General features: G+C 45.4%; 1 protein-coding gene across 1 annotated transcript in view; it reads right to left on the bottom strand.

Annotated features, from left to right (window-relative positions):
* Window positions 1-27,302, bottom strand: part of TCF7L1 (transcription factor 7 like 1) — a gene marked incomplete at its 5' end in the record, with an annotated part of 160,009 nt that overhangs the window by 5,199 nt on the left and 127,508 nt on the right. Inside the window, 4 exons of the mRNA XM_082671873.1 lie at window positions 389-472; window positions 778-880; window positions 1,818-1,950; window positions 19,635-19,718. Of these exons, the coding sequence (XP_082527999.1) occupies window positions 389-472; window positions 778-880; window positions 1,818-1,950; window positions 19,635-19,718 (404 nt within the window). The remainder of the gene's footprint in view (window positions 1-388; window positions 473-777; window positions 881-1,817; window positions 1,951-19,634; window positions 19,719-27,302) is intronic.

Below are 27,302 nucleotides of genomic sequence, written 5' to 3'. Positions count from 1 at the left end.
TCAGGTAGATCGGCTACTGAGACAGAAATCCCCTTTCGCTGTTCCCCTCTCCTGACATCATTGCAGGAACAATTAATCTCCCAGCTTCAGAGTGATGTACTCAAAATGCTTCAGTGCCACAAAGCCCAGCCCAGCCCGTGAGGGGACATGCAGGAGGGTTGAGTGTGAGGGCTTTGAAATGCTTCTCTTAGAGAGATGGGGCAAGAGTGGGCTGAGCCTATGGTCTCCATCCCCACCTTATCAGAGAGGCGGGAGGAAAGGTGAGCACCTGCCTCCTCGCTTACTGCCAAGAGAAAGCTGTGTAACGGTCAGAAATGGCAGGGATGCTGGTAGACAACCATTCCCTGCACTGCCACTTCCTGCTCACAGCTCCAGTCCCAGGACTCACCTGGACATTGAGGCATTCATGGCGAGCGCAGGGTAGGGGTGCCGGAAGCCGCCGGGAGGAAGGGAGTACATGGGCTGTCCTTGCCTATAAGGGCCAGGAGCAAGGAAATCTGGTTAGCAATTTGGCTAAAATGGGAATGTTCGGGACAGGGAAGGAGAGGTGGTTGGGAAGAAAGGATGATAAGTAAAGGCAGGAAGTAGGAAGGAAGAGTTGGGCGGACACTGCGCTGGGGAGAGCAGGGAGGTCTGAGTCCTGGGCTTTGGTGAGAGGGCTCTACGTGGGGGAAGAGGGGCGTCTGTATACAGACCACCAGGACCGGCTGGAGGTACAGAAGTTAGAACTCAGCAGAAGGAAGGAGGGAGGGTAAGAAAGGCTGTAAGTTTCCTTACTGTGGGACGAGCCAGCCGAGGGGATGGGGGATTTGCCCCACAGCTCCGGGAGACAGTGGGTAATACGGAGACAGCTCAGATGGGTGAGGGGGCCGGGGGATTCCTGCTTCCAAAGAGAGATGTGTCAGACAATTCCTTGGCCCTACATTAACACCTTAAAATAATATCAAACAGGAGGTTCCTTGCCCTATATTCCCAGGTGCCCTGGAGCTTGGAAGGCCCTTTCTTTTATTATCTCTGTCCTCTGTCACCAGTAACTTCCAGCTGCTCATACAGGAGTCGTCCAAGACACAGGCAGGAAATTTTGGACTGAGAGACCCAAGATATCCCCAGAGTCATCAGCTAGAAAAGCTGCCTCATTCATGGAAAGATAAGCTTTGGATCTCTGTTCCACATTTGTCCTCCTTATTATCTGTAACTCGTAGTAGCTGTGATGTCTCAAGAGAAGCTCCAAAAATGCTCTGACCCATGGAAACGCTATGGGAATTCTATGAAGACTCTGGCTCCCTCTGGGATGGCGTTTGGTGAGCAAGTTAAAAACAAGAAGCCAACTCAGTCTACTGCTTTATAGCTATACTTACGTCTGGCTAGACTGTTTACTTCCATATGTTCAGTCTGGGGCCTAGGTTTTGGTTTAAGGAGGCGCAGCCTGCAGCCGGCTAGACTTCAAAGTCAATGAGAAAGGAGATTTTTTTTTCCCCCTTCCAGGTCATTCCAATCTTAAAGTTTTAAGACATTCTAACGTAGAAGCAGCAGTGGCAGAGCAACGCCAAATGCCGTGGAGCCAGGCCCTGTGCATCATCTCATTTAATCTCCTTTCATCCTCACAATGACCCAGCGATGCAGAAGGGACACGTAAGGCACTGATGAGCGAACTGAAAAGGCTAAACTTAGTGGGCAGGGTTAGAGACAACTGAGAGCTGGAGACATGGTTTGAACCCAGGTCTGTCCGACTCCAGGGCTGAAATACTCCCCGAGAAGAAAAGCCCGCCCCCACTGGAGCTGTGGAGCTGGGCCAGCCTGAGCAGGCCCCGACTCACCTGTCTTTGGATCGATCTCTGGGGAGAGGTGTGTGGGAGGGGAGCCAGGGGAGAAGTGGTCGTTGCTGTAGGTGATGAGGGGCGTCAAAGGATGCATGTGGTGCGGGTGCTGAACAACAGGAACTTTATTAGACTGAAAGACAGAGAGAAAAAGACTAGGGACAGTTGCCAAGGAGGTGGAGAGTACGGGCAGACCTCAGCGCTACTGCAGGTTCCGTTTACTGCTTTATTTGCAGTAAAGCAAATCACACACACTTTTTTGGTTTCCCGGTGCATACATCTGTTTTTTTTTTTTAAAAGAAATTTTTTCTTTTTTTGGCTGTGCTGCACGGCATGTGGGATCTTAGTTCCCTGACCAGGGATGGAATCTGCACCCCCTACAGTGGAAGAGCAGAGTCTTAACCACTGGACCGGCAGGGAAGTCCCTCCCAGTGCGTATAAAAGTTATGTTTACACTGTACTGTAGTCTGTTAAGTGTGCAATGGCATTATGTCCAAAAAAATATGCACATACCCTAATTAAAAATACTTTGTCAAAAGGTGCTATCATCTGAGCCTTCAGTGAGTTGTAATCTTTTTGCAATAGTGACATCAAAGATCAGTGATCACAGGTCAGCATAACAATTATAATAATAATGAATAAATTTGAAATATTGCGAGAATTACTGAAATGTGACCCAGAGACACAAAGTGAGTAAAGGCTGTTGGAAAAATGATGCCGACAGACTTGCTGGATGCAAGATTGCTATAAACCTTCAATTCATAAAAAATGTAATATCTGCGAAGCACGGTAAAGTACAATACAACAAGATATTCCTGTAAAACCTATTGTTATGTACTTGGTTGAATAGATACCAGGTATTTTCCATGAAACAACCCATTCAGCCCTCGAAGAGTACTCCTAGAAAGGGTAGCTCATAGGTTCACATCTGAGACTGGTAACAGAGCAGTGAGGGAACTGTCACCATCAGACCTCATATAACCAGTTGTCACGTTCAGGGTTTACAGATACCACCAAGAGCACTTAAAACAGTTCTCCCTGGAGAGTCTCAAACGCTCTGCTGACTTAATTATCACATTTCATTTACAATACCAGAGAGTGTAAGGAGTACATTTTACGTAACTGTTAAGAAAGCAAAAACACTGGCACGTCACCAACACATCCTGCTTCAGAAACGTTAAAAAACGGAAAAACCTGTGTGTCCTGGAATTACTAAACGGAATTAATTTTTAATTGCCTTGACATAACCTGACTTAACAATAAAGATTTTTATTATAAAAATGGCTATCATCCTTATTATAACCTAGCAAAAAAGCTATGATTATCTTCATTTGAGGAATGAGGAAACTGAGTGGGGAAAGATTAAGTGACTTAGCCTGAGCCACAGGGCCAGTAAGTGGTAGAACTGGATTCCTATCAGCCCTTTACGGCTCTAACAAACCAGGGTGTCTTCTCTTGCACTTCCTGGCACCTCAACAGCCTAATCAAAACATCTGTCAGAGAAAGGACTGACACACATTTTTTTGGATAATAAGGTAAATGAGTTACAAGTGGAGAAGAGAGTTATTAAAAAAGAGATTCGTAAACAGGATGATGATTTGGTGGCATCTCACGGGCCAGATTTCCAAACTTCTGTCTTCCCAGTTGAATGTTTCGTTTCATAGATTCCTGAGCCCTTCAGCCTTTTACTCAGTGCCCCTTGGGTACTCATCATGCAAGCAACTATATGTACATCTCCTAGGCGCTCGTGTGCTGACAGTAATCTTGCTCCATTTTCAGCAGGCTAAGCAGAGATGAGAGGCAGAGTCCTGGAGCAAGGCCTAGAACCCAGGGGTCCAGCTCTCAAACTCACAGAAGTGAGACCAAGAATGCAGATGGTTCATAACCAAAACCACTAGGTGGCGCTGGCACACGGCTGGACCCTGCTGGTACCTCACCTTGAACAACTTCCTATCACCACCCTTAGTGGGCTCATTTGACGTTGCACAATAAATTCTAAAATTCTTTTCTTCTTACTGTTTTCACCTGTTCCCTCACTGGCTTTTGAAGAGGTCTCCACGTACATGAACATATCACACAAATAAGAGTACAAAAAAATTATTTTAAGGTCACATTTCTAGGATCCTGATGCAACTCAATGATGCACTGAGGTTTCCCGGAAACAGCTTTGTCTAAAGGGTGATTTTTAGTATCATAAAAGGAATAGAATTATTACTAAAGTGACAGTAAATGATAAAAAGAATTACACAAAATGATCACAATTTTAAAAAAACACATAAATTCTATGATTTAAAAAAAAGACTAGAGGCAGTTCCCTGGTGGTCCAGTGGTTAGGACTCAGTGCTTCACTACCATGGGCTGGGGTTCAACCCCTGGTTGGGGAACTAAGATCTCATCCCACCAGCAGTGCAGCGCAGTGGAGGAAAAAACAAACAAACAAACAAAAAGACTAGAAGCACACCAAGTAAACAGTAAGTATATTTGAGTGGTGGGACTACAGGTGGTTTTGTTCTTCTTATTTCCCTTTCTGTATTTCCCAATTTAATTATTACCTACTTAAAACTATACTTACGAAGAACACAAATTTCCTAAGAAAGAAATACAAACTATATTATAAAACATTTAGAAAACACAATCACACACACACACACAAAAGCCAAAAAAACTCCAGAATCACACTAGCCTAACCCAGTCACTATTATCATTTTGGCATATCTCCATTCATTTAGACTTCTTGTACATCTGTTTTTCATTTATATCATTTATAGCTATCTTTTTTTTTTAATTTAAAATTTCAGCTTTATTGAGGTATAACTGACAAATAAGATTGTTATATATTTACTGTGTACTATGTGATGATTGGATATATGTACACAGAGCCATCTTAAAATACTTAATAGTATTATGAATCCTGACTGGCCATGTGCTCTTGAGTTTGGCTTCATCAGAAACTGACAAACAGGACTAAAGGTCTGGAAGGCTCGGGTTCAGGATGGTGGAGTAGAAGGACATGTGCTCACTCCCTCTTGCGAGAGCACAGGAATCACAACTAACTGATGAACAATCATCGACAGGAAGACACTAGAACTCACCAAAAAAGATACCCCACATCCAAAGACAAAGTAGAAGCCACAATGAGACGGTAGGAGGGGCGCAATCACAGTAAAATCAAATCCCATAAGTGCTGGGTGGGTGACTCACAAACTAGAGAACATTTATACCACAGAAGTCCACCCACTGGAGTGAAGGTTCTGAGCCCCACGTCAGGCTTCCCAACCTGGGGGTCCGGCAACGGGAGGAGGAATTCCTAGAGAATCAGACTTTGAAGGCTATCGGGATTTGATTGCAGGACTTGGACAGGACTGGGGGAAACAGAGACTCCACTCTTGGAGGGGACACACAAAGTAGTGTGTGCATCGGGACCCGGGGAAGGAGCAGTGACCCCACAGGAGACTGAACCAGACCTACCTGCTAGTGTAGGAGGGTCTCCTGCAGAGGCAGGGGGTGGCTGTGGCTCACCGTGGGAACAAGGACACTGGCAGCAGAAGTTCTGGGAAGTACTCCTTCACATAAGCCCTCCTGGAGTCTGCCATTAGCCTCACCAAAGAGCCTGTAGGCTCCAGTGCTGGGTCGCCTCAGGTCAAACAACCAACAGGGAGGAAACTCAGCCCCACCCATCAGCAGACAAGCAGATTAAAGTTTCACTGAGCTCTGCCCACCAGAGCAACACCCAGTTCTACCCACCACCAGTCCCTCCCATCAGGAAACATGTACAGCCCTCTTCGATAGCCTCATCCACCAGAGGGCAGACAGCAGAAGCAAGAAGAACTACAATCCTGCAGCCTGTGGAAGAAAAACCACATTCACACAAAGATAGACAAGATGAAAAGGCAGAGAGAGGGCTATGTACCAGATGAAGGAACAAGATAAAACCCCAGAAAAACAACTAAATGAAGTGGAGATAGGCAACCTTCCAGAAAAAGAATTCAGAATAATGATAGTGAAGATGATCCAGGACCTCGGAAAAAGAATGGAGGCAAAGATAGAGAAGATGCAAGAAATGCTTAACAAAGACCTAGAAGAATTAAAGAACAAAGAAACAGAGATGAACAATATAATAAATGAAGTGAAAAATACACTAGAAGGAATCAATAGCAGAAAACCGAGGCTGAAGGACTGATAAGTGACCCGGAAGACAGAATGGTGGAATTCACTGCTGTGGAACAGAATAAAGGAAAAAGAATGAAAAGAAATGAAGACAGCCTAAGAGACCTCTGGGACAACATTAAACGCAACAACATTTGCATTATAGGGGTCCCAGAAGGAGAAGAGAGAAAGGACCTGAGAAAATATTTGAAGAGATTATAGTTGAAAACTTCCCTAACATGGGAAAGGAAACAGCCACCCAAGTCCAGGAAGTGCAGAGAATCTCATACAGGATAAACCCAAGGAGAAACACGCTGAGACACATAGTAATCAAATTGGCAAAAATTAAGGACAAAGAAAAATTATTGAAAGCAGCAAGGGAAAAATGACAAATAACATACAAGGGAACTCCCATAAGGTTAACAGCTGATTTCTCAGCAGAAACTCTACAAGCCAGAAGGGAGTGGCATGATATACTTAAAGTGATGAAAGGGAAGAATCTACAACCAAGATTACTCTACCCGGCAAGGATCTCATTCAGATTTGATGGAGAAATCAAAAGCTTTACAGACAAGCAAAAGCTAAGAGAATTCAGCACCACCAAACTAGCTCTACAACAAATGCTAAAGGAACTTCTCTAAGTGGGAAACACAAGAGAAGAAAAGGACCTACGAAAACAAACCCCAAACAATTAAGAAAATGGTAACAGGAACATACATATGGATAATTACCTTAAACGTGAATGGATTAAATGCTCCAACCAAAAGACACAGACTGGCTGAATGGATACTAAAACAAGACCCATATATAAGCTGTCTACAAGAAACCCACTTCAGACCTAGGGACACATACAGACTGAAAGTGAGGGGATGGAAAAAGATATCCCAAGCTAATGGAAATCAAAAGAAAGCTGGAGTAGCAATACTCATAGCAGATAAAATAGACTTTAAAATAATGTTACAAGAGACAAGGAAGGACACTACATAATGATCAAGGGATCAATCCAAGAAGAAGATATAACAATTATAAATATATATGCACCCAACATAGGAGCACCTCAATACATAAGGCAACAGCTAACAGCTCTAAAAGAGGAAATCGACAGAAACACAATAACAGTGGGGCACTTTAATACCTCACTTACACCAATGGACAGATCATCCAAAATGAAAATTAATAAGGAAACAGAAGCTTTAAATGACACAATAGACCAGACAGATTTAATTGATATTTATAGGACATTCCATCCCCAAACAGCAGATTACACTTTCTTCTCAAGTGCGCACAGAACATTCTCCAGGATAGATCACATCTTGGGTCACAAAACAAGCCTCAGTAAATTTAAGAAAACTGAAATCATATCAAGCATCTTTTATGACCACAATGCTATGAGATCAGAAATCAATTATAGGGAAAAAAATGTAAAAAACACCAACACATGGAGGCTAAACATATGTTACTAAATAACCAAGAGATCACTGAAGAAATCAAAGAGGAACTCAAAAAATACCTAGAGACAAATGACAATGAAAACACGACAATCCAAAACCTATGGGATGCAGCAAAAGCAGTTCTAAGAGGGAAGTTTATAGCAATACAAGCCTACCTCAAGAAACAAGAAAAAAAAAAAAAAAAGAAACAAGAAAAACCTCAAATAAACAATCTAACCTTACACCTAAAGGAACTAGAGAAAGAAGAACAGACAAAACCCAAAGTTAGCAGAAGGAAAGAAATCATAAAGATCAGAGGAGAAATAAATGAAATAGAAACAAAGAAAACAATAGCAAAGATCAATAAAACTAAAAGCTGGTTCTTCAGGAAGATAAACAAGACTGATAAACCATTAGCCAGACTCATCAAGAAAAAGAGGGAGAGGACTCAAATCAATAAAATTAGAAACGAAAAAAGAGAAGTTACAGACACCACAGAAATACAAAGCATCATAAGACACTATTACAAGCAACTCTATGCCAATAAAATGGATAACCTGGAAGAAATGGACCAATTCTTAGAAAGGTATAACCTTCCAAGACTGAACCAGGAAGAAATAGAAAATATGAACAGACCAATCACAAGTAATGAAATTGAAACTGTGATTAAAAATCTTCCAACAAACAAAAGTCCAGGACCAGATGGCTTCACAGGTGAATTCTATCAAACATTTAGAGAAGAGCTAACACCCCTCTTTCTCAAACTCTTCTAAAAAATGCAGAGGAAGGAACACTCCCAAACTCACTCTATGAGGCCACCATCACCCTGATACCAAAACCAGACAAAGATACCATAAAAAAAGAAAATTACAGACCAATATCACTGTTGAATATAGATGCAAAAATCCTCAACAAAATACTAGCAAACAGAATCCAACAACACATTAAAAGGTTTCATACACCATGATCAAGTGGGATTTATCCCAGGGATGCAAGGATTCTTCAATATACGCAAATCAATCATGTGATACACCATATTAACAAATTGAAGAAAAACCATATGATCATCTCAATAGACGCAGAAAAAGCTTTGGACAAAATTCAACACCCATTTATGATAAAAAAAACTCTCCAGAAAGTGGGCACAGAGGGAACCTACCTCACCATAATAAAGGCCATATATGACAAACCTACAGCAAACATCATTCTTACTGGTGAAAAACTGAAAGCATTTCCTCTAAGATCACGAACAAGAAAAGGATGTCCAGTCTCACCACTATTATTCAACATAGTTTTGGAAGTCCTAGCCATGGCAATCAGAGAAGAAAAAGAAAGGAAAGGAATACAAATTGGAAAAGAAGGAGTAAAACTGTCACTGTTTGCAGATGACATGATACTACACGTACAGAATCCTGAAGATACCACCACAAAACTACTAGAGCTAATCAATGACTTTGGTAAAGTTGCAGGATACAAAATGAATGCACAGAAATCTCTTGCATTCCTGTACACTAATGATGAAAAATCTGAAAGAGAAATTAAAGAAACACTCCCATTCACAAATGCAACAAAAAGAATAAAATACCTAAGGAATAAACCTACCTAGGGAGACAAAAGACCTGTATGCAGAAAACCATGAGACACTGATGAAAAAAATTAAAGATGCTACAAACAGATGGAGAGATGTACCATGTTCTTGGATTGGAAGAATCAATATTGTGAAAATGACTATACTACCCAAAGCGATCTACAGATTCAGTGCAATCCCTATGAGATTACCAATGGCATTTTTTACAGAACTAGAACCAAAAAATCTTAAAATTTGTATGGTGGCACAAAAGACCCTGAATAGCCAAAGCAGTCTTGAGGGAAAAAAATGGAGCTGGAGGAATCGGACTCCCTGACTTCAGACTACACTACAAAGCTATAGTAATCAAGACAATATGGTACTGGCACAAGAACAGAAATATAGATCAATGGAACAGGATAGAAAGCCCAGAGGTAAACCCACGCACCTATGGTCAACCAATGTATGACAAAGGAGGCAAGGATACACAATGGAGAAAAGACAGTCTCTTCAATAAGTGGTGCTGGGAAAACTGGACAGCTACATGTAAAAGAATGAAATTAGAACACTCTCTAACACCATACACAAAAAGAAACTCAAAATGGATTAGAGACCTAAATGTAAGACCTGACACTATAAAACTCTTAGAGGAAAACATAGGAAGAACACTCTATGACATATATCACAGCAAGATCTTTTTTGATCCACCTCCTAGAGTAATGGAAATAAAAACAAAGACAAACAAATGGGACCTAATGAAACTTAAAAGCTTTTGCAAAGCAAACTACAAACAAGACGAAAAGACAACCTTCAGAATGGGAGAAAATATTTGCAAACGAATCAATGGACAAAGGATTAATCTCCAAAATATATAAACAGCTCACACAGCTCGATATTAAAAAAACAAACAACCCAATCCAAAAATGGGCAAAAGACCCCAATAGATATTTCTGCAAAGAAGACATACAGATGGCTAAGAAGCACATGAAAAGCTGCTCAAGATCACTAATTATTAGAGAAATGCAAATCGAAACTACAGTGAGGTATCATCTCACACCAGTTAGAATGGGCATCATCAGAAAATCTACACACAACAAATGCTGGACAGGGTGTGCAGAAAAGGGAACCCTCTGAATTTCACTGTTGGTGGGAATGTAAATTGATACAGCCAGTATGGAGAACAGTATGGAGGTTCCTTAAAAAACTAAAAATAGAATTACCATATGACCCAGCAATCCCACTACTGGGCATATACCCAGAGAAAACCATAATTCAAAAAGACACATGCACCCCAATGTTCATTACAGCACTATTTACAAGAGCCAGGTCATGGAAGCAAGCTCTATGCCCATTGACAGACGAATGGATAAAGAAGATGTGGTACATATATAAAATGGAATATTATTCAGCCATAAAAAGAAATGAAATTGGGTCATTTGTAGAGACGTGGATGGACCTAGTGACTGTCATACAGAGTGATGTAAGTCAGAAATAGAAAAACAAATATCGTATATTAATGCATATATGTGGAACCTAGACATATGGTACAGATGAACTGGTTTGCGGGGCAGAAATTGAGACACAGATGTAGAGAACAAATGTATGGACACCAACGGGGGAAAGCGGCAGGGGGTGGTGGTGGTGGTGTGATGAATTGGGAGATTGGGATTGACATGTATACACTGATGTGTATAAAATGGATAACTAATAAGAACCTGCTGTATATAAAAATAAAATTCAAAAATTCAAAAAAAATAAAAGAAAAAACAAGGGAAGGGGTGTTGGGAAGATAGAGGAAATAAACACAGCAAAATACTGACGGTTGTTAAGGCTAGGAGATGGGTACATGGGATTTCTTTGTACTGTCTGGTTTTGTATGTGGTCGGAGAATTTTGCAATAAAATTTTTAAAAAGAAAAAAACAAAGAAACTGGCAAACAGCACCGAATGGGTGGACAGTCAAGTACAAAGCAGAAATGTGTGAGTTATATTTAAAATGCAGGTCTCCTCACTTTAACACTCCATGAGTTATTAGTATTGGTTCCCATTAGGTGGCGTCATTTTCCAGAAAATGGACTGGAAGGTGGTGGGTTCTCAGAAAGCAAAAGGAAGGTAGACTTTTCCTTGGTCAGCCTGGGAGGATGAGGCCTCTGGGACTGATTAGCAAAAATCACTCCCTTTAGGGCTGACTCAGGCAAAGCTCTCCTAGGAGGCTACCCTCCCAAGAAAAGTTCGCGCTCTTTTTGCTCCTTCGCTGTCCCCAGGGGCAGGATGTCCACAGCATAAACCCAGGCCAAGGGCAGGAATGTTGAGAACCAACACACACCTCTCAGTGGACAGCTTGCTCTGCAGTGCAAAGAGCACGCCCAACCCAGAGTACAGGTGTTCCCTGGGCAAGGTAGCCGAGTCCAGTTTTATCCAAAGAAGAGCATCTCAGAGCCACCTTGGACCTGAATCCTTCCAGCCCATCAGGCAGACCCACCCCTTTCCCAGCTCAAGTGTTTCTTGTCTGTTTTGGTCTGTTTCTAGGGTTGGTCCAAGCCAAAGTTCTCCCTGAAACTCCTGGTCCTGAGGAAGCAATTCATCCTCTCTTCTACTGTTCATGATTTTCTTCCAAGTTCTAAGTAAAGCCCACGCACCACCACAGATGGACCAGCCACCTTTCCACAAACCGTCCTTCCATGAGGCCCTGCCACTCTCCACCACCTGCTTCTCTCAGTAACTGGCTTGAGGTCTTCACAAAGCCTCTTGCCCCAAGTGTTAATTCACTACCTCCTTTTCTTCCTGATCTGAATTTCAGCGATAAGAAGGATAACGTTTTTTAGATCAGGCAAAGAGGAGCCTTAATTCTGTGGGATCACCTACAAAGCAGACACAGACCACCCAACAGGCTGCCCAGAAAAGATCCTCAGAGGTGCACCGGGTTGCTAACTGTACCTGACTTTATATGTTTAAGAAATATGCTCGGGGCTTCCCTGGTGGCACAGTGGTTGAGAATCCGCCTGCCAATGCAAGGGACACGGGTTCGAGCCCTGGTCTAGGAAGATCCCACATGCCGCGAAGCAACTGGGCCCGTGAGCCACAACTACTGAGCCTGCGCATCTGGAGCCTGTGCTCCGCAACAAGAGAGGCCGCGATGGTGAGAGGCCCCGACGGTGAGAGGCCCGCGCACCGCGATGAAGAGTGGCCCCCGCTTGCCACAACTAGAGAAAGCCCTCGCACAGAAACGAAGACCCAACACAGCCAAAAATAAAAAATAAATTAATTTAAAAAAATGCTCCATCCACAATCAATCGTTTGTTTAGTGATTGAGAAAACCTTCTCTTTTAGTGGGCCAGAACTGTTTTTTCAAGAGATTAGGTGCTCAAATGCAGGACTTGGGGGAAAAAGGAAACTGGTTTGTTCCTAAAATACCAGTCCAATCATAGCGGTGGATTTATAATATAAGCAGGGGCAAACAGGAACTTAATTAAAGTTGAGGGAAAAAACTCCCAATTCTCTCTGTGTGCACACACACACCACTCTCTAACAAATACTACTTTAAAGGCGAAATGTAAGCTCTTTGCCAATTCTGTCATCGTATCCTATTAAAGAAAGGAAATTTGAACATACGTCTCCTATACAGAATTTTCGAGAGAAATGGAAATTCACACTTTTATTTATTGGGCAGATGTTTGTGGAGACTGTCTACACAGCAGGGACCGAGTTGGGCAGTCAAAGGGCTGGAGGCCAACAAGCAGAGGTGGAAAGAACCTGGGTCTCTGACGACATGGCTGATTGCTGATCTAATTGGCCCTGCAGAAAATACGGATCACAGGTATTTATGCTGCAACAACTATGTGCCAGGCACAGTCTCGTGAACGCACTAGAGAATCTTGTCTTTTCAGACAAAAATACCTATCCTTGCGTTAGGTACATTCTAATTGGACAGACAGACAGACAATAAGCCAAATAAATAAATAAATAACATATTAGATAGTGATAAATGTTAAGGAGAAAAATCAAGTCAGGGACAGCAGATAAGAAGCGAGGCAGGCGTGGCTTGTAAGTTACACACGCTGACCAGGGAAGGCCTCAATGAGAAAATGACTTTTGAATGAATACACGAAGGCAGTGGAGTGAGATGTGTGGGCATGAGAGGGAAGGGTGTTTTGGCAGAAGGCACCCAGCGCACTGGCTCCGAGGTGGGCAGGATGCTCCGCGTGTTTGAGGAACCCCCAGGAAGCCAGTGGACTGGAGCGCAGAGAAGAAAATGACAGGATGAGAGTCTATATTAACGTACTAACAAATATTCTCTGAGCTCCTCACAGGCAGCAAGCAGTAAGCTGAAGGCTCTGAAAGATGTGAAGATAAACCAGGGTCTCTGTAGGGCAGCAGCAGAGAGAAAACGCTGCAAGGAATTAGAAGGTGCTTTAGGTCCTTCCTGGAAGCAGTGGGACATTTCTGAGGTCTTTGCAAATTGGACTGGGCACAAAATTCTTGGTATAAATCTTTCCTTATCAAGACTCTCCCTTTTCTACTGTTTGCTGGCATTAAAGGCAGCCAAAGAGAATCCTGAGTTTACCTTTATTTTTGTTCCTTTGACACTGGCCTTTTCCTTCCTGCATAGATGCTTGTAGGAAAAAAAAAAAAATTAAACCCTTACAGTTCAGACTGTCGCAAGGACGTGTCTAGGTAAATGTCAACTTTCATTTACTTTGTAGAATTCAGGTGAGTGCTTTCAAGCTATACGCTTGAGGGTTTTTATTTATTTACTTGTTTTTTATTTTTTGGACATGCCGTGCAGCATGTGGGACCTTAGTTCCCCGACCAGGGATGGAACCCATGCCCCCTGCAGTGGAAGTGTGGAGTCTTAACCACTGGACTGCCAGGGAAGTCCCTAGTTGTTTTTTTTTTTTTTTATGGTACGCGGGCCTCTCACTGCTGTGGCCTCTCCCGTTGCGGAGCACAGGCTCGGGACGCGCAGGCTCAGCGGCCATGGCTCACGGGCCCAGCCGCTCCGCGGCATGTGGGATCTTCCCGGACCGGGGCAGGAACCCGTGTCCCCTGCATCGGCAGGCGGACTCTCGACCACTGTGCCACCAGGGAAGCCCCCTAGTTTTTGTTTTTAAAGTCCAGTTTCACTTTCTTATTGCCCATTGCCGTTTTTATTGGTTGTGTGGTCTCTTCTTCAGGAACACTATTTGTAGACTGGTTTTTAGCTTCTGTCCTCTATCATCATCTTTTTCATCTGTGTCATCAGTGCACAGACTTGACTTGCCACGATGTCCATTCTGCTCTTCACTAAGAGTAATGAGCTGGGAGACACAAGTAAGGTTTCCCAAAAGCTAAATCTCAGTAGCAGAAACTAATAAAGGAATGATGGAGGTCGATAATCGTCAATGCCTGCCATGAATCATGGGTGCAAGTTTGATGAGAAACAGGGCATTTATGTAACTTCAAAGCCTCTCCCTACAGAGCACTTATTAATTACAAAGGAAAAGAATAACCTCACAGAGGAAACACATGTCAGACACCACCTTAATCAAACGATCAAAGCCAGCATCACCAACTTTGGGACAAATGGACAATAAATAAATAAGAACAAATGGACATCGGACTCCCGACGTGATGCACGGAGAGGCGCACATCAGTGCGGTGGTGTTCTTGCCAAAAAAGCACAACCTGAATCTAACCGTGAGGAAATCTCAAAGAAACCCAAATGGAGGGACATTCTACAAAATAGCTGGTCTGTACTTCTCCAAAGATGTCAAGGTCAGGAGAGAGAAAGGCTAAGGAACTCTGCGAGATTAAGGGAGACTAGAGGACTGGCAACGAAATGTATCCTGTGATCCTGGGTTGAACTGTGGACCAAGAAACACATACAGCTTAACAGACACTACTGGGACATTTACTGAAATTTGAATATATATTGTGGGTTAGGTAATATGAAATGTTAATTTCTTGATTTTGATAACTGTGCTGTGGTCATTGTAAGATACTCTCTTTCTTCTTAAGAAATACATCTGAAGTATTTAGGGGTAAAGGGACACAATGTTTCCAACTTACTGGCAAATTGTTAAGAAAAACTCATATATACTGCATGTGTCTGTGTGTGTGTGTGAGAGAGAGAGAGAGAGAGAGAGAGGGAGAGGGAGAGGGAGGAAGTGGAGGGTGGGCAAGGGATGGGACAAAATCTCTGGATCTAGATAAAAAGTATATGGGAGTTCCTTGTATTATTCTTGCAATTTTTCTGAAAGTTTAAACTTATATCCAAATAAAAAGTGAATACTGTGTAGTAGGAATCGAAATCAGCACTGGAGGCAGAGTGGAGCAGCAACGGGCTATGTGATGAGTTTTGGGGTCTTCACAGGTATAGTTATAAGATGGAGAAACTATACAATTTAAAAAGGGAAACTTCGATGAATGTTTTTAATTGAGAACTGGCATGCGGAGCAAAGTCAGGCTTCTCAGCTCTCAGCTCAGCTACTTCTTCGGAGCAGTGAGACAGTCACCCTTTAGGAGGGCTTCCAGGCCCTGCCTTCCATTAGCCATTGGATGCAAAGCTCTGCGCCTTGCTTCTGAGTGTGGCCCAAAGCTTAGTGCTAAAACAGGGTGTTCACTATGGTTAAAAGAAGTATTCAGTCATCATCTAGAAAGCAAGTTACAGGTGTGCACACACACAGACAAGAGACTGAAATAAAATGCTTGTGGGTTGTGGGATTACAGGTCTTTTTCTGCGTACTTTTGCATTTTCCCAAGTGTTCTACACACACATGCATTACTTTTCTGGTTTCAAAAACGATTTAATTAGGGACTTCCCTGATGGTTCAATAGTTAAGACTCCATGCTTCCAACACGGGGGGTGCAGGTTCGATCCTTGATCGGGGAACTAAGATCCCACATGCCATACGGTGTGGTCAAAAAATTAAAAAAAAAAAAGATTTTATTAAAAATCCTGAACGAGAAGAGGAATTGGACTCAGAGGCAGAGAGGGGTTCAAAAGTGGGCATCTACCTTTCCCCAGATCACTGATTTTCCATCCATTCACAAATGCTTCCTGAGTACCTATGCTGTGCCAGGCATGACAGGTGCTAGGTAAACAAACGTGAACACGAGTTGAGAGTCCTATCTTTGGGTTCGTTATACGCTGGAAGCGCGTATATTTGTTTTGTGTGGTTGGGCACAGCGTTCCGGGGAGAGGGTGGAGGGAATGACACGGAGCAGGCACGTGGGCCACGGTGAGGGATCAGGGTAACAGTCTACACTCAGGGATACTTAGTTTTTAGAGCTTGTTTCAAAGGCATAAAAATCCAAGTGGTAATAACACGCAATTCCATCCCCACCCTGGCCCAGTTACGGCTTATTTATACACACATCCCTGACAGGCAGCTTCGACATGACTCACTGCATCTCTCCAAGTATGCAGGCTGTTTCCTCCATTTGCCCTTCTCCCAGGGCCAAACTCATCTCAAAATATTTTGCTCATGATTCCAAAAGGAATTCCATAATCCAGTGTTTTCATTTTTCTAATAAAAAAAGCCAGCTGGGCTTCCCTGGTGGTGCAGTGGTTGAGTCCGCCTGCCGATGCAGAGGACACGGGTTCGTGCCCCGGTCCGGGAAGATCCCATATGCCGCGGAGCGGCTGGGCCCGTGAGCCATGGCCGCTGAGCCTGCACGTTCGGAGCCTGTGCTCCGCAACGGGAGAGGCCACAACAGCGAGAGGCCCGCGTACCGCCAAAAAAAAAAAAAAAAAAAAAAAAGCCAGCATCCAAACCTCCGACTACTTCCGGTAACCTGCTTCTCTGCTTACGCCTGCAGCCTACAGAACCCAGCATCTAATAAACAGGGATGGTCTCTGGCCCCTCCTTCCCTTTTGCCTCTGATATGCGCTGAGGGCATATCAGATTCTCAATTCTGGCTGCCCCTTAGAATCTTCCAGGGAGCTTAGAAAACTAAGATACCAGCCCCACCCCAAAACAGTTAAAATCATATCCTTGAGAGAGCAGATGCTAAATTCTCCATGCTTATTACCTCCGTTACCTTTGCAATGTGTCTGTTTGATCTGGCACCTAATAATTCGAGCCTTCATCACCTCTTAGTCTGCTAAATGAACAGTATTTTAATTGTTCTTTTCCTCTCTTCATCAAAGCAGTGCTAGTGGTGGTGGTGGTGATAGTAGCAAGCTAGCCACCACTGAGTCTTATTCTGTGCAAGTTACAATTCTAAACTCATTACAATGTGCGGCCTCATTTTCACACAACTCTGAGGTCAAGTCCTCTTCTAATTCCTGTTTTATAGATGAGGAAACCAAGGCAAAGAGAAATGAGGTAATTTCCTGCAGCTGCACAAGTAGGAAGAAGTGGAGGTGGGATTCAAGCCCACTTTATTAAACAACCTCCAACACACAGGCATCTCAGGTCTGGCTCCTACATACACTTACACACGTGTCTCTCAGAAGTTAGAATGAGAAGCCCTGACTTGAAAATGGAGAACGGCGGTCTTCTCCCAGTCTACAGAATTTCAAGTTAATGTTAAGGTTTTCTCCCATGAATGTTCTTTAAGTTTTTGAGGTCTGTTTATCTATATTAGAGTGCAGAGTGTAATAATATACAACTTACTAGAAAAGTATCCATTTTGCTGTCTACCATGTAATGTATCCACTGTTCCCGGTTTTCCACTCTCAGACAAAACATGAGCCCCTGCTCCACCGCAGTCCTGAGATCATATCCGTATAACACACATCTGCAGTGGCTGTAGGTTTGCCTGGCAGTGGGAACTATGGGTAGAGAACCTTGTTAAGAGCTTAGGGATTGCATATATTTTCATGCCACTTACAATGAGACAATAAGTGAGGATGAGTAGCTGATTTATTTAAGAAAAAGAATCCAGAAAGAAAATGGAAGCTTAGAGAGGGCAAAAAAACCCTTGATAATGTCTATTAATACAGTCTCCCGGAGCCAATGAAAGAATTACAGGAAGCAGAGGGTTGAGAAAAAGTTGGGCAAATGACTAGACTAGGTATCAGATGGCAAATGGATCGGGGATGGAGGTGGAAGGTCTAGCTCTTGCGTGAAGTTGGGCGGTGAACATTAGAAGGGAAATAAGATGATGCATCACAGGAGGTGGAGGGCCATACACAGGCTTTTTATTTCATTTTTCAGAGCTGGATTGCTCTGCAACAGGGAGGATGGGAAACTCAAAGAGTCCGTGTGTTAATTTTAAAGAGAATTCCCTTCCTCTAATGTAAATGAAGATTTTAGAAGATACGAAGACAGTATGTGAAGGATACTGGCTGGGGGATGCCACAGGATGGGTGGGGTGCAAGCAAAGATTTGAAACAGAGACAGCTGTGCTGGGAGGGGACAAGCCAACTTTGTTGGGAGGTGGGGGTGGGGGTTGGGATGCCATGTCCTCCACAATGACTGACCACTAGAGGGCGCCTGGACCTCGCGCTCGGCCATCCCAAGCTGTCCTGGAATCTGGAGGGCCACAGGCCCTACAGGCTACTCAGGACTTGGTGACTGGCCACAGACCTCTCAGGGGAGCCTGCACAGGACGGCTGGCCCTGTTGCTCGCTGGTTTCTCCTAGAGATTGTGAAACAGCAATCCCCACGTGTCTCCCCAGTGGGTGGCTGTGACGGTCACCTCAGAACTACACATGACATTGCTTTGTGAACTACCAAGGGCTCTGCCACTGTAAGCTGGTCTCACGATTCCTGGAAATCATACGGGCTCACTGTGCCATTATGTATCTCTCTATGTATACCTTCCTTCTCCTCAACTAGGCTCTAAGCTTTTAACGAAAAAGGGCTATGAGGATATCTTAAAACGTCCTGAAGGAGATGAAATACTATGTCTGGATTTGCTTGAAAACAACCCAGTGTGGCTGAAGGGAACCACTGAAATTTGCCCTAATAAAGTTTTAGAAGCATCATGTATTCCCAGGTCTCCCTGTCTGTAAAATGGATGAGTCACACCAGCTGGGGTTCCTTCTAACTGGACCCTCTGTGTTTCTGAGATCCACTGCACAGGGGACAACATGTTAGCTTATGGGGCACGTGGGTTGCCCCAAGCTCTTAAGAAAGTCCAGGAAAAGGGGGTGCAGGGTCCCGGCTGGGAACATCTCCTGTCCTAACGATTTCAGTCTGTTGCAAGTCCAGGTGAGGAGACCTGTCAGATCCCATTTCTCTTCCTCCCGGGACACTCCAGACCTTCCTTTGTGGCTGTGTTGCCTCGGACCTTGGCAGGAAGACCTCAGTTGCCCCTCGGGATTTTTGTTTGCCTATGTCTTAATTTAATTCTTTTCTCTAACATCCTTTATAGAAGAGCCTCTTCAAGTGTCGCCATGCAGCTCTGCAGGAGAATCGGGGGCTGCTGACCGAGCTCCAGCGGGAGAGAAAGGAGAGAATAGAGAACGCCGCTGCTCAGGTGGAGGGGCGGCAGGGGAGGACGGGGGTCACCAGCCAGGGGCAGCGCTGGCGTTTCCGATCGCACAACATCCCGGGTGGTATGAGCGCGTGCCGAGGTGGCAGTGATGGCGGCGTGCACGGGCAACACCCTAACTGCTGTGCCCCTGACTCGTTCTGCTCACACACTTGGGGCAATACTTGCTAGAACTGCGGGAAGGTGGAGGCAGGGACATGGGACAAGACAGCGAGTGTCCCTTCCATGCTTTAAGGAGAAACGGACTTACCAAGTGTGCTGGGGACGGTGACCTGGTATCCTTGACCGTGGCGCTGGCGGGGACATCGAGGAGGGGCCATTTCATCTGCAGGTACTGCACAGGGGACAGAAAAGAATGCAGCTGGTGAGCGGGGGCCTCTCATGCACCCCAAGTGAGCAGGGAGGCGCTCTGTGGTGTGGGGGTACGACCGTGGCTTATTTTACCTGCACGCTCCTTACTGTGTCAATGGCCAGAGATCAGAAGAGTGTAGAGCATACATTTGACAACCACTACTGCCACCAGCCCCTCCGTCATTCTGGGGTAAAAACATGACAGCACAACTGACCAAAGTATTCAAAGACCCTATTGGTGAGGGTCTTTAGCAGTGGGACAAGCAAGGCGCATCGAGGGACCCAGGGCTCCCAGATGGTGATCCTGCCTGTTCATTTCCATCTCTTACAGCAGCACACACAACACTGCCCAGGAAATAAACAGCCTCTCCAGAACTATCTGGTGAATGAATGAATGAAAACCATCTGCCTGACACTTCCAGGGTCACGACTAATATCTGTGCATATTCAAGATGTGGACCTTTACTTCGTTGTAGTGTTTCTCGATCTTGAAAAGATTTTCCAGTACCCTACCCTCTCCCATGTATTACTGCAAAAAAACCAAACCAAACAATAAATCCCCGACACACACACACACTGTCTTTAAACGAAAAGCCTCTCCTCAACCCCAGCACGGCAGAGTGTTGGGCAAGAGTCTGGGAGAGAATGGGTGGAGAGGCAGTGACGGGCTCTGGAGTTGAGAGTTCACAGGTTCAGGTTCTCACTCTGCCGATTATGCTGCGTGACCCTGGATAAGTGTCTTAACAACTCTGAGCCTCAGTTACTTCATCCATAAAGCAAGGCGATTATCACTAACTTTACACGTTGTTAGAAGGATTAGGGACAATGTCTAGTATTGAACACAGTGCTGTGCACGTGGAAGACATTTGATAAATGGAAGCTATTATTTTCATAAGCAAACCATTAGTCTTTGCCAGGAGCAAAATACACATGTTGTCCGAGTGTCAACACTGATATGGTGCTTCTGGGCAGCAGACCAGCCATGCAGCCTCTTTGCAGAATTCTTGAGGCCACTTTGAAAATTCGAGCTCTAATAGAACGTGGTGACTCCAGGAAGAGTTTCCCAAGGAGACAGAAAGAAGCCTTTGAATCATCCCTTGCTCTGGTCATTCAATTTCAGGGGAGGGGGAGAAAATCATGATTTGGCCTTGAGCTCTGAGCACAGGTCAGGATGGGCAGTGCCCCTTTACTCTCCATCAACCACAAAAATTGACTGAGAGGGCAGGGGCTGGGCTTTCCAAAAGGTATCCACAGGCAGGAATAATAACCCAAGGACACGTCTGCCAAGGGCCAGCGAGTGGCAGAAACAGCAGCTGGGATGGGCCAGGGATGCCTGGCCATGGGAGGTGGGAATGAATAAGGACTGCTCCACTCGGGACCCTCTGGTGCCCTGCCCCTCCCCCCAACTGAATGTCATCTCTATCCCTGTGCTTTGCTGATCCTATCTGCTTCCTTCCTTCACACCCTCACTCACCTATTTCCCTTCCCAGGAGCCTACACTTCCTAGATGAACTAACCGTGATTTAAAAGCCTTTGGCAAGTTAATAGCACTGGACAAACATCGGTCTAGTGAGTTAAACTCATTTCCTCAGTGAACAACAACACTTGTGCTACGGTGGCAGTTTTCAAAGCAGACTTACACACGTAAACCAGTTTAACCTCCACAGCATCCCTGCTACGACAAGTCACGGTGACTGTCCTATTTTCCGACAAGCTAATGGAGTTTGTAAATTCAGGGTGAATGACTTGCCCACGTTATGAGGAGTTGGAGCTGAGGTCTCTTGACTTCCAATCCCACACTTTTCACCACAACACGAGTCATAAGGCTTTTCATAACACTGTCCTCTTGAACATTCCACTGCCCCCCACAGCCTTTGCTCTGATGGCCTTTTCTCTCTCCTTTTCTGCCTCGCACAGGGTTGGCCACCCAGAAGCTGGATGAATACATACACGGCCATGTTCTCCTGCAGGGACACTTGAGGTGGCTGGAGCTTACTCACCCTCGAGTGCTAACCATCACACTCATTTCTCTACAAGCAATATCAGGTGCTAAAGAGAAGCGTTCCAAATTTACCCCTCGCCACGTGAAACACAAAAGAAGTGTTCCTAAAATCCATCAACTCTACCAGCATCTGATTCCCTATTTAGAGTCACAAAGGTCCACACTGAACACTTCTTCACTCTTGGTGCTTACCGGGAAGGTTTCTTCGACCACGTCAGGGTGGCCCAGAGAAATCGATCTGAATCCTGGTTTGGGCCAGTGCTGCAGTTTTGGGTCTTTAAGAATACTACCCGCTGACCTTATGGGCTGTTAGACATAGCAGGCTTGTAGGGTGCCTGCACAGAGTTTCTCAACCATGGCGCTATTGACATTTTGGGCTAGAGAATTCTTTGTCGTGGGGCTGTCCTGTGCATCTTAGGATGTTTGCCAGCATCCCTGGCTTTACCTCCTAGAATCCCTGCCAGTAGCTCCCACTCTCCGGCCCAGTTGTGATTAGCAAAGATGTCTCCAGACTTTGCTAAATATCTCCTGGAGGGGCAAAACTGCCCCCCTAGTGAGAACCACTGCTCTAGTGGTTGAGGAGCTGGTACCCACTATACTCTAAGATGCATGAGGGTCCACATGCCTTGGTACTGGGGCGATCAATGTACAAACATACATATAAACACATACACACACGCATAATAAGGGGTTTTAGTAGTAGCTACTATTTATGATTGTCTATCATGTGCTTGGTGGTTACGTACCCCCCCCCCAAGACGTCTGGGCTTCTGATGGGAGGAAACCACAGTAGCCTCTTCTCCCCTTGAGGTCCACTCTTTTTTTAAAAATTGAAGTATAGTTGACTTACAATGTCAGTTTCTGGTGCACAGCAAAGTGATTTAGTTATACATGTATATGTATATTCTTTTTCTTTATAGGTTATTACAAGATATTGAATATAGTTCCCTGTGCTATACAGTAAGACCTTGTTTATCTATTTTATATACAGTAGTTTGTATCTGCTAATCCCAAACTCTTAAGTTAGCCCTCTCCCTCTCCCACCCCATTTCCCCTTTGGTAACCATAAATTTGTTTCCTATGTCTGTGAGTCTGTTTCTGTTTTGTAAATAAGTTCATTTGTATCATATTTTAGATTTCCACATGTAAGTGATGTCATATATTTGTCTTTCTCTGTCTGACTCACTTCACTTAGTATGATAATCTCCAGGTCCATCCATGTTGCTGCAAATGGCATTACTTCATTCTTTTCTTTTTATGGCTGAGTAATATTCCATTGTATATATGTACCACATCCTCTTTATCCATTCATCTGTCAATGTACCTTTAGGTTGCTTCCATGTCTTGGCTATTGTAAATAGTGCTGCTAGGAACATAGGGGTGCATGTATCTTTTCAAATTACAGTTTTCTCCAGATACATGCCCAGGACTGGGATTGCTAGATCATATGGTACCTCTAATTTTAGTTTTTTTTTTTTTTTTTTTTTTTAAGGAACCTCCATACTGTTTCCCATAGTGGCTGTACCAATTTATATTTCTACCAACAGCCTAGGAGGGTTCCCTTTTCTCTACATAGGGGCCACTCTCACTCATTAATTTTAATGAAACCTGGAGGCTTGGAGGGTGGGTGAAAATTTTTAGCCCCGTCCACTGCTGCAGTCTGGCTCCTTACAGACAAGACAGGTGTGGAGAGGTGGTCCTGGGAATAGTGTGCGTCTTCCCAGGATCCTTCCTGCTCCGGTCGATGACGGGGGCTGGGGGTGTGTGTCTGTGTGCAGACAGGGCTTCATTCCGAGTCGTAGGGAAGTGGAGGGCTGTCCCTTCCCCCTTTCCACTTTTCTGCTTTTTTTAAGATTTTGAAACCAGTGTTGGGAGTAGGGGATGGGAGAAGACCTGTAAGACTTGGAGTCCCTGCAGCTTAGTCATGGAAGGCCTCTGGATTGTAATTCTGAGGAAAGGAACATTCTAAAGGGGCAGCTGAGCTTCTCAGAACCATGAGTTGGGGCAGAAAGAGGTAGCAACACCGCTTATAACCCTTCCCAACCTCCTTCCCAGAAATCTGGAGGTGGCTGTGCAGTTCTGAATTCCTAGGTCAGGCTCAGCCCAACAATCAGCTGAAATAAATCTCTCTTGGCTGTAATGCTCATGTGCGGCCAGCCCCACAGGGCTAATCACTCATTGGTGGGGAGCATGTTCCTGTGGATTAAGAGATGTGTGGCTAAGCCTAGATTCCCTGCACAGTAATGGCATGTGGGCAAATTAAAACTGCTGGCTTCTCCAAGCCCAGGCTAGGCTCCATCCAACTGGCCACAACTGGCTCCTGACCAGTCTATCATGGCCAGACTTCAGCGCCTCCCTCCTGGGGGATGCGCACCATGATGGAACGCATGGGACCCGTGTGGCATCAATGCACTGACGGCCAAGCAACAGCAGGAGCCACCACTTATGGGATAAGCGCTCTCTTCTGATTCTCAAAAAACAGAAAGAAAAAACCAAACCCAAATGGTGAGGACTGTTAACCCTCAATTTACAAATGCTACTGAACATGCTGTTGTGTGCGGTGACTCTCTGAGACAGGCCAGACAGGCAGTTTACCAATCTTACTGAATCTGGGAAACTCTTTTTGTGGGACTGGAGTTCCGTGGAATGCACTTGGGGAAGTGCTTTTTTTTGGCGACGCCGCGTGGCACGTGGGATCTTATTTCCCCGACCAGGGATCAAACCCATGTCCCCTGCAATGGAAGCTCGGAGTCTTAACCACTGGACCACTGGGGAAGTCCCTTCCACTTTTTTTTATAGTTCATTTACAATGTCATGTTAGTTTCAAGTGTAGAGCACAGTGATTCAGTCATACATACATATATATGGGAAGTTCTGCTATTGTGGTTCACAGTTAAGTATAGTGAGGCTGTGGTTTAAAACCTGTGTTTACCTTGTTAAGGAAGGATGATTCTGTTCCTTATTTTTTTTTTATTTTTATTTTTTTTTGCGGTACGCGGGCCTCTCACTGTTGTGGCCTATCCCGTTGCAGAGCACAGGCTCCGCACGCGCAGGCTCAGCGGCCATGGCTTACGGGCCCAGCCGCTCCGTGGCACGCGGGATCCTCCCGGACCGGGGCACGAACCCACGCCCCCTGCATCGGCAGGCGGACTCTCAACCACTGCACCACCAGGGAAGCCCCTGTTCCTATTTTTAAATCGCTTTCCCTGGGACAGTTGCTGAATTCTCTCAGAATCCACCAAAATGGTGGTTTCTCTAATTTGCCTCAGACATGGGATGGATACATAAGTAATAGATTTTCTTACACTGAAGCACCCTTGTATTCCCCAGGTAAACCCTATTCAGTCACGATGGCTTGTTCGTTCTTGTATATACTGTGGAATGCTAAACATGAGTGTCTTAAGATTCATACTTCTACATTCCGAAGAGTGAACAAGTTTTCTTTTTTTGGTGCTGTCTGTATCAAGTGTTGCTATCAGTGTTATTTGGGCTTTATCATGTATACGGGTGCCGCTTGCTCTCTCTTTTTTTTTTTTTTGCGATACGCGGGCCTCTCACTGCCGTGGCCCCTCCCGCTGCAGAGCACAGGCTCCGGACGCGCAGGCTCAGCCGCTCCGCGGCATGTGGGATCCTCCCGGACCGGGGCACGAACCTGCGCCCCCTGCATCGGCAGGCGGACTCCCAACCACTGCGCCACCAGGGAAGCCCGCTGCTCTTTCTCTTAATGTTCTGGGTCCCTTTTGGCCTCTTGGGCTCCTCTCCAGTACCCTCCTTGGGGATATCCCTTGGTCAGGTGGGCTGCTGCCGCTCAACTTGGGCCTAGGGAAGGGTCCCTCTGCAGCGTCTCTCACTGGAGAGCCAGAGCCCTCTTCTTGCAGGGAGGTGGGGCACTGGGCCCACAGAATCCCGCTTAGCTTGGAGACTGTGCAGCAGATTAATTGCAGCTGTGCCCTGGAATTTCCCCAACATACAAATCTTCATGATGTAAAACAGCTGGGAGGAAATCCCAGCATGCCCTGTCCAGAGGCAGAACTGCCAATGAGCTCTGGAGATTAACCCTCCGCCTCCCAGAAGGTAGGAACGGCCCCTCCCCCAGCCAGGCCCCCCAGTTCCAAGCTTGCTTTGGTGGAGACGGGAGTCTCCAGGACTCTTGGGAACGCCCACGTTCTCCCCACTCACACGTTCTCACAGAAAACCCTTTAAGCAGGGCCCGGGCAAGAGAGGAAGCAAAGCCTCATGTCACAGACTCAATCGCAGTGTTCCCGGAGGGGGGTGCCCTGCAGCCAGAAGTCAGGAAGCAAGTCAGCTCCAAAAGATGCCCAGGTGAGAAGACCCCACTCCACAGAATCCCTTCTGCTTCTCCTTGGCGGGAGGGACAGGCCTGGTGCACACAGAAAGGGCCCCTTTCTCTACCTTTCCCGTCTTGTGGTTTTTGTGCTTCAGAGCAGAAGCTTACCCACTTTAGGTGACCAGCCTTTCCTGCCTCTCTGGCCCCCAGTGGTGAATGGAGATTTCTGGGACCCCATGAATAGAGAAAAGGCCTTCCCAGGATTCCCTCCCAGGAGATGATATGGTGCGGCAGCCACCCAGGAGCACAGGCTAGAAACCCAACCCCACAGGCAGATGGCCGTCCACCCCACAGTGACGAGGACGTCGTGCAAAATGCTCTCCGCTTCCTTTTAAAGATGATCTTTAACATCAAGAACCGTATTATAAATGAAAAATGTGAACAGTCTACCAGTTTTTCCTTACTTTCCATTCTGCCACAATCGGGGATGAAATTGTTCTTTGGGACAATTGCAGTGGTTTCCCAGACCCTACAAGAGTTCAGACTTCTAAAAACCAACCTACCAGATCTCTTCCCTACTGAAAATCCTTTCCTGGTTGGTTGCTGGGTCAGGGGATACTCACCAGCAGTCTAGGGCCAACTTATCCTTCTGGCTCCAACCCTCACCATCCCCACACCCCCTCACACCAGCTGCACTAAAGTTCTTTTCTTTTCTTTTTTAATTAATTAATTTTTGGCTGCGTTGGGTCTTCGTCGCGGTGCACGGGCTTCTCATTGCGGTGGCTTCTCTCGTTGCAGAGCACAGGCTCTAGGCGCACGGGCTCCAGCAGTTGTGGCTCGTGGGCTCTAGAGCGCAGGCTCAGTAGTTGTGGCGCACGGGCTTTAGTTGCTCCGTGGCATGTGGGTTCTTCCCGACCAGGGCTCGAACCCGTGTCCCCTGCACTGGCAGGCGGACTCTTAACCACTGTGCCACCAGGGAGGTCCCTGCACTAAAGTTCTTAATGCACTCTGTGCCATATTGCTCGACTGGTTCTTGGCCTGGTGTATCCTCTACTCGTGGGAAACTCTATCCCCTCCTTGCACCAAGGTCACCTTCCCTGACAAGGCTTCTCCAGCTGCACACAACGGCCAGCCACACTCACCTCTGGGCCCCAGCTGCGCTTGGTGTTCCCATGGCCCTCACTATGCTGCTGTTGTTATCCGTTTGCAAATTCTGCCTGTCTTTTGAACCGTCAGTTCCTCAATGGTCACGTCCACATCCTCAATTCCTTGCCCAG

Source organism: Grampus griseus (assembly GCF_964374135.1).
Source record: "Grampus griseus genome assembly, chromosome: 15".
Taxonomy (NCBI): Eukaryota; Metazoa; Chordata; class Mammalia; order Artiodactyla; family Delphinidae; genus Grampus; species Grampus griseus.
The sequence above is the reverse complement of the archived record's forward strand: the minus strand, read 5'-3'. Positions and strand labels throughout refer to the sequence as shown.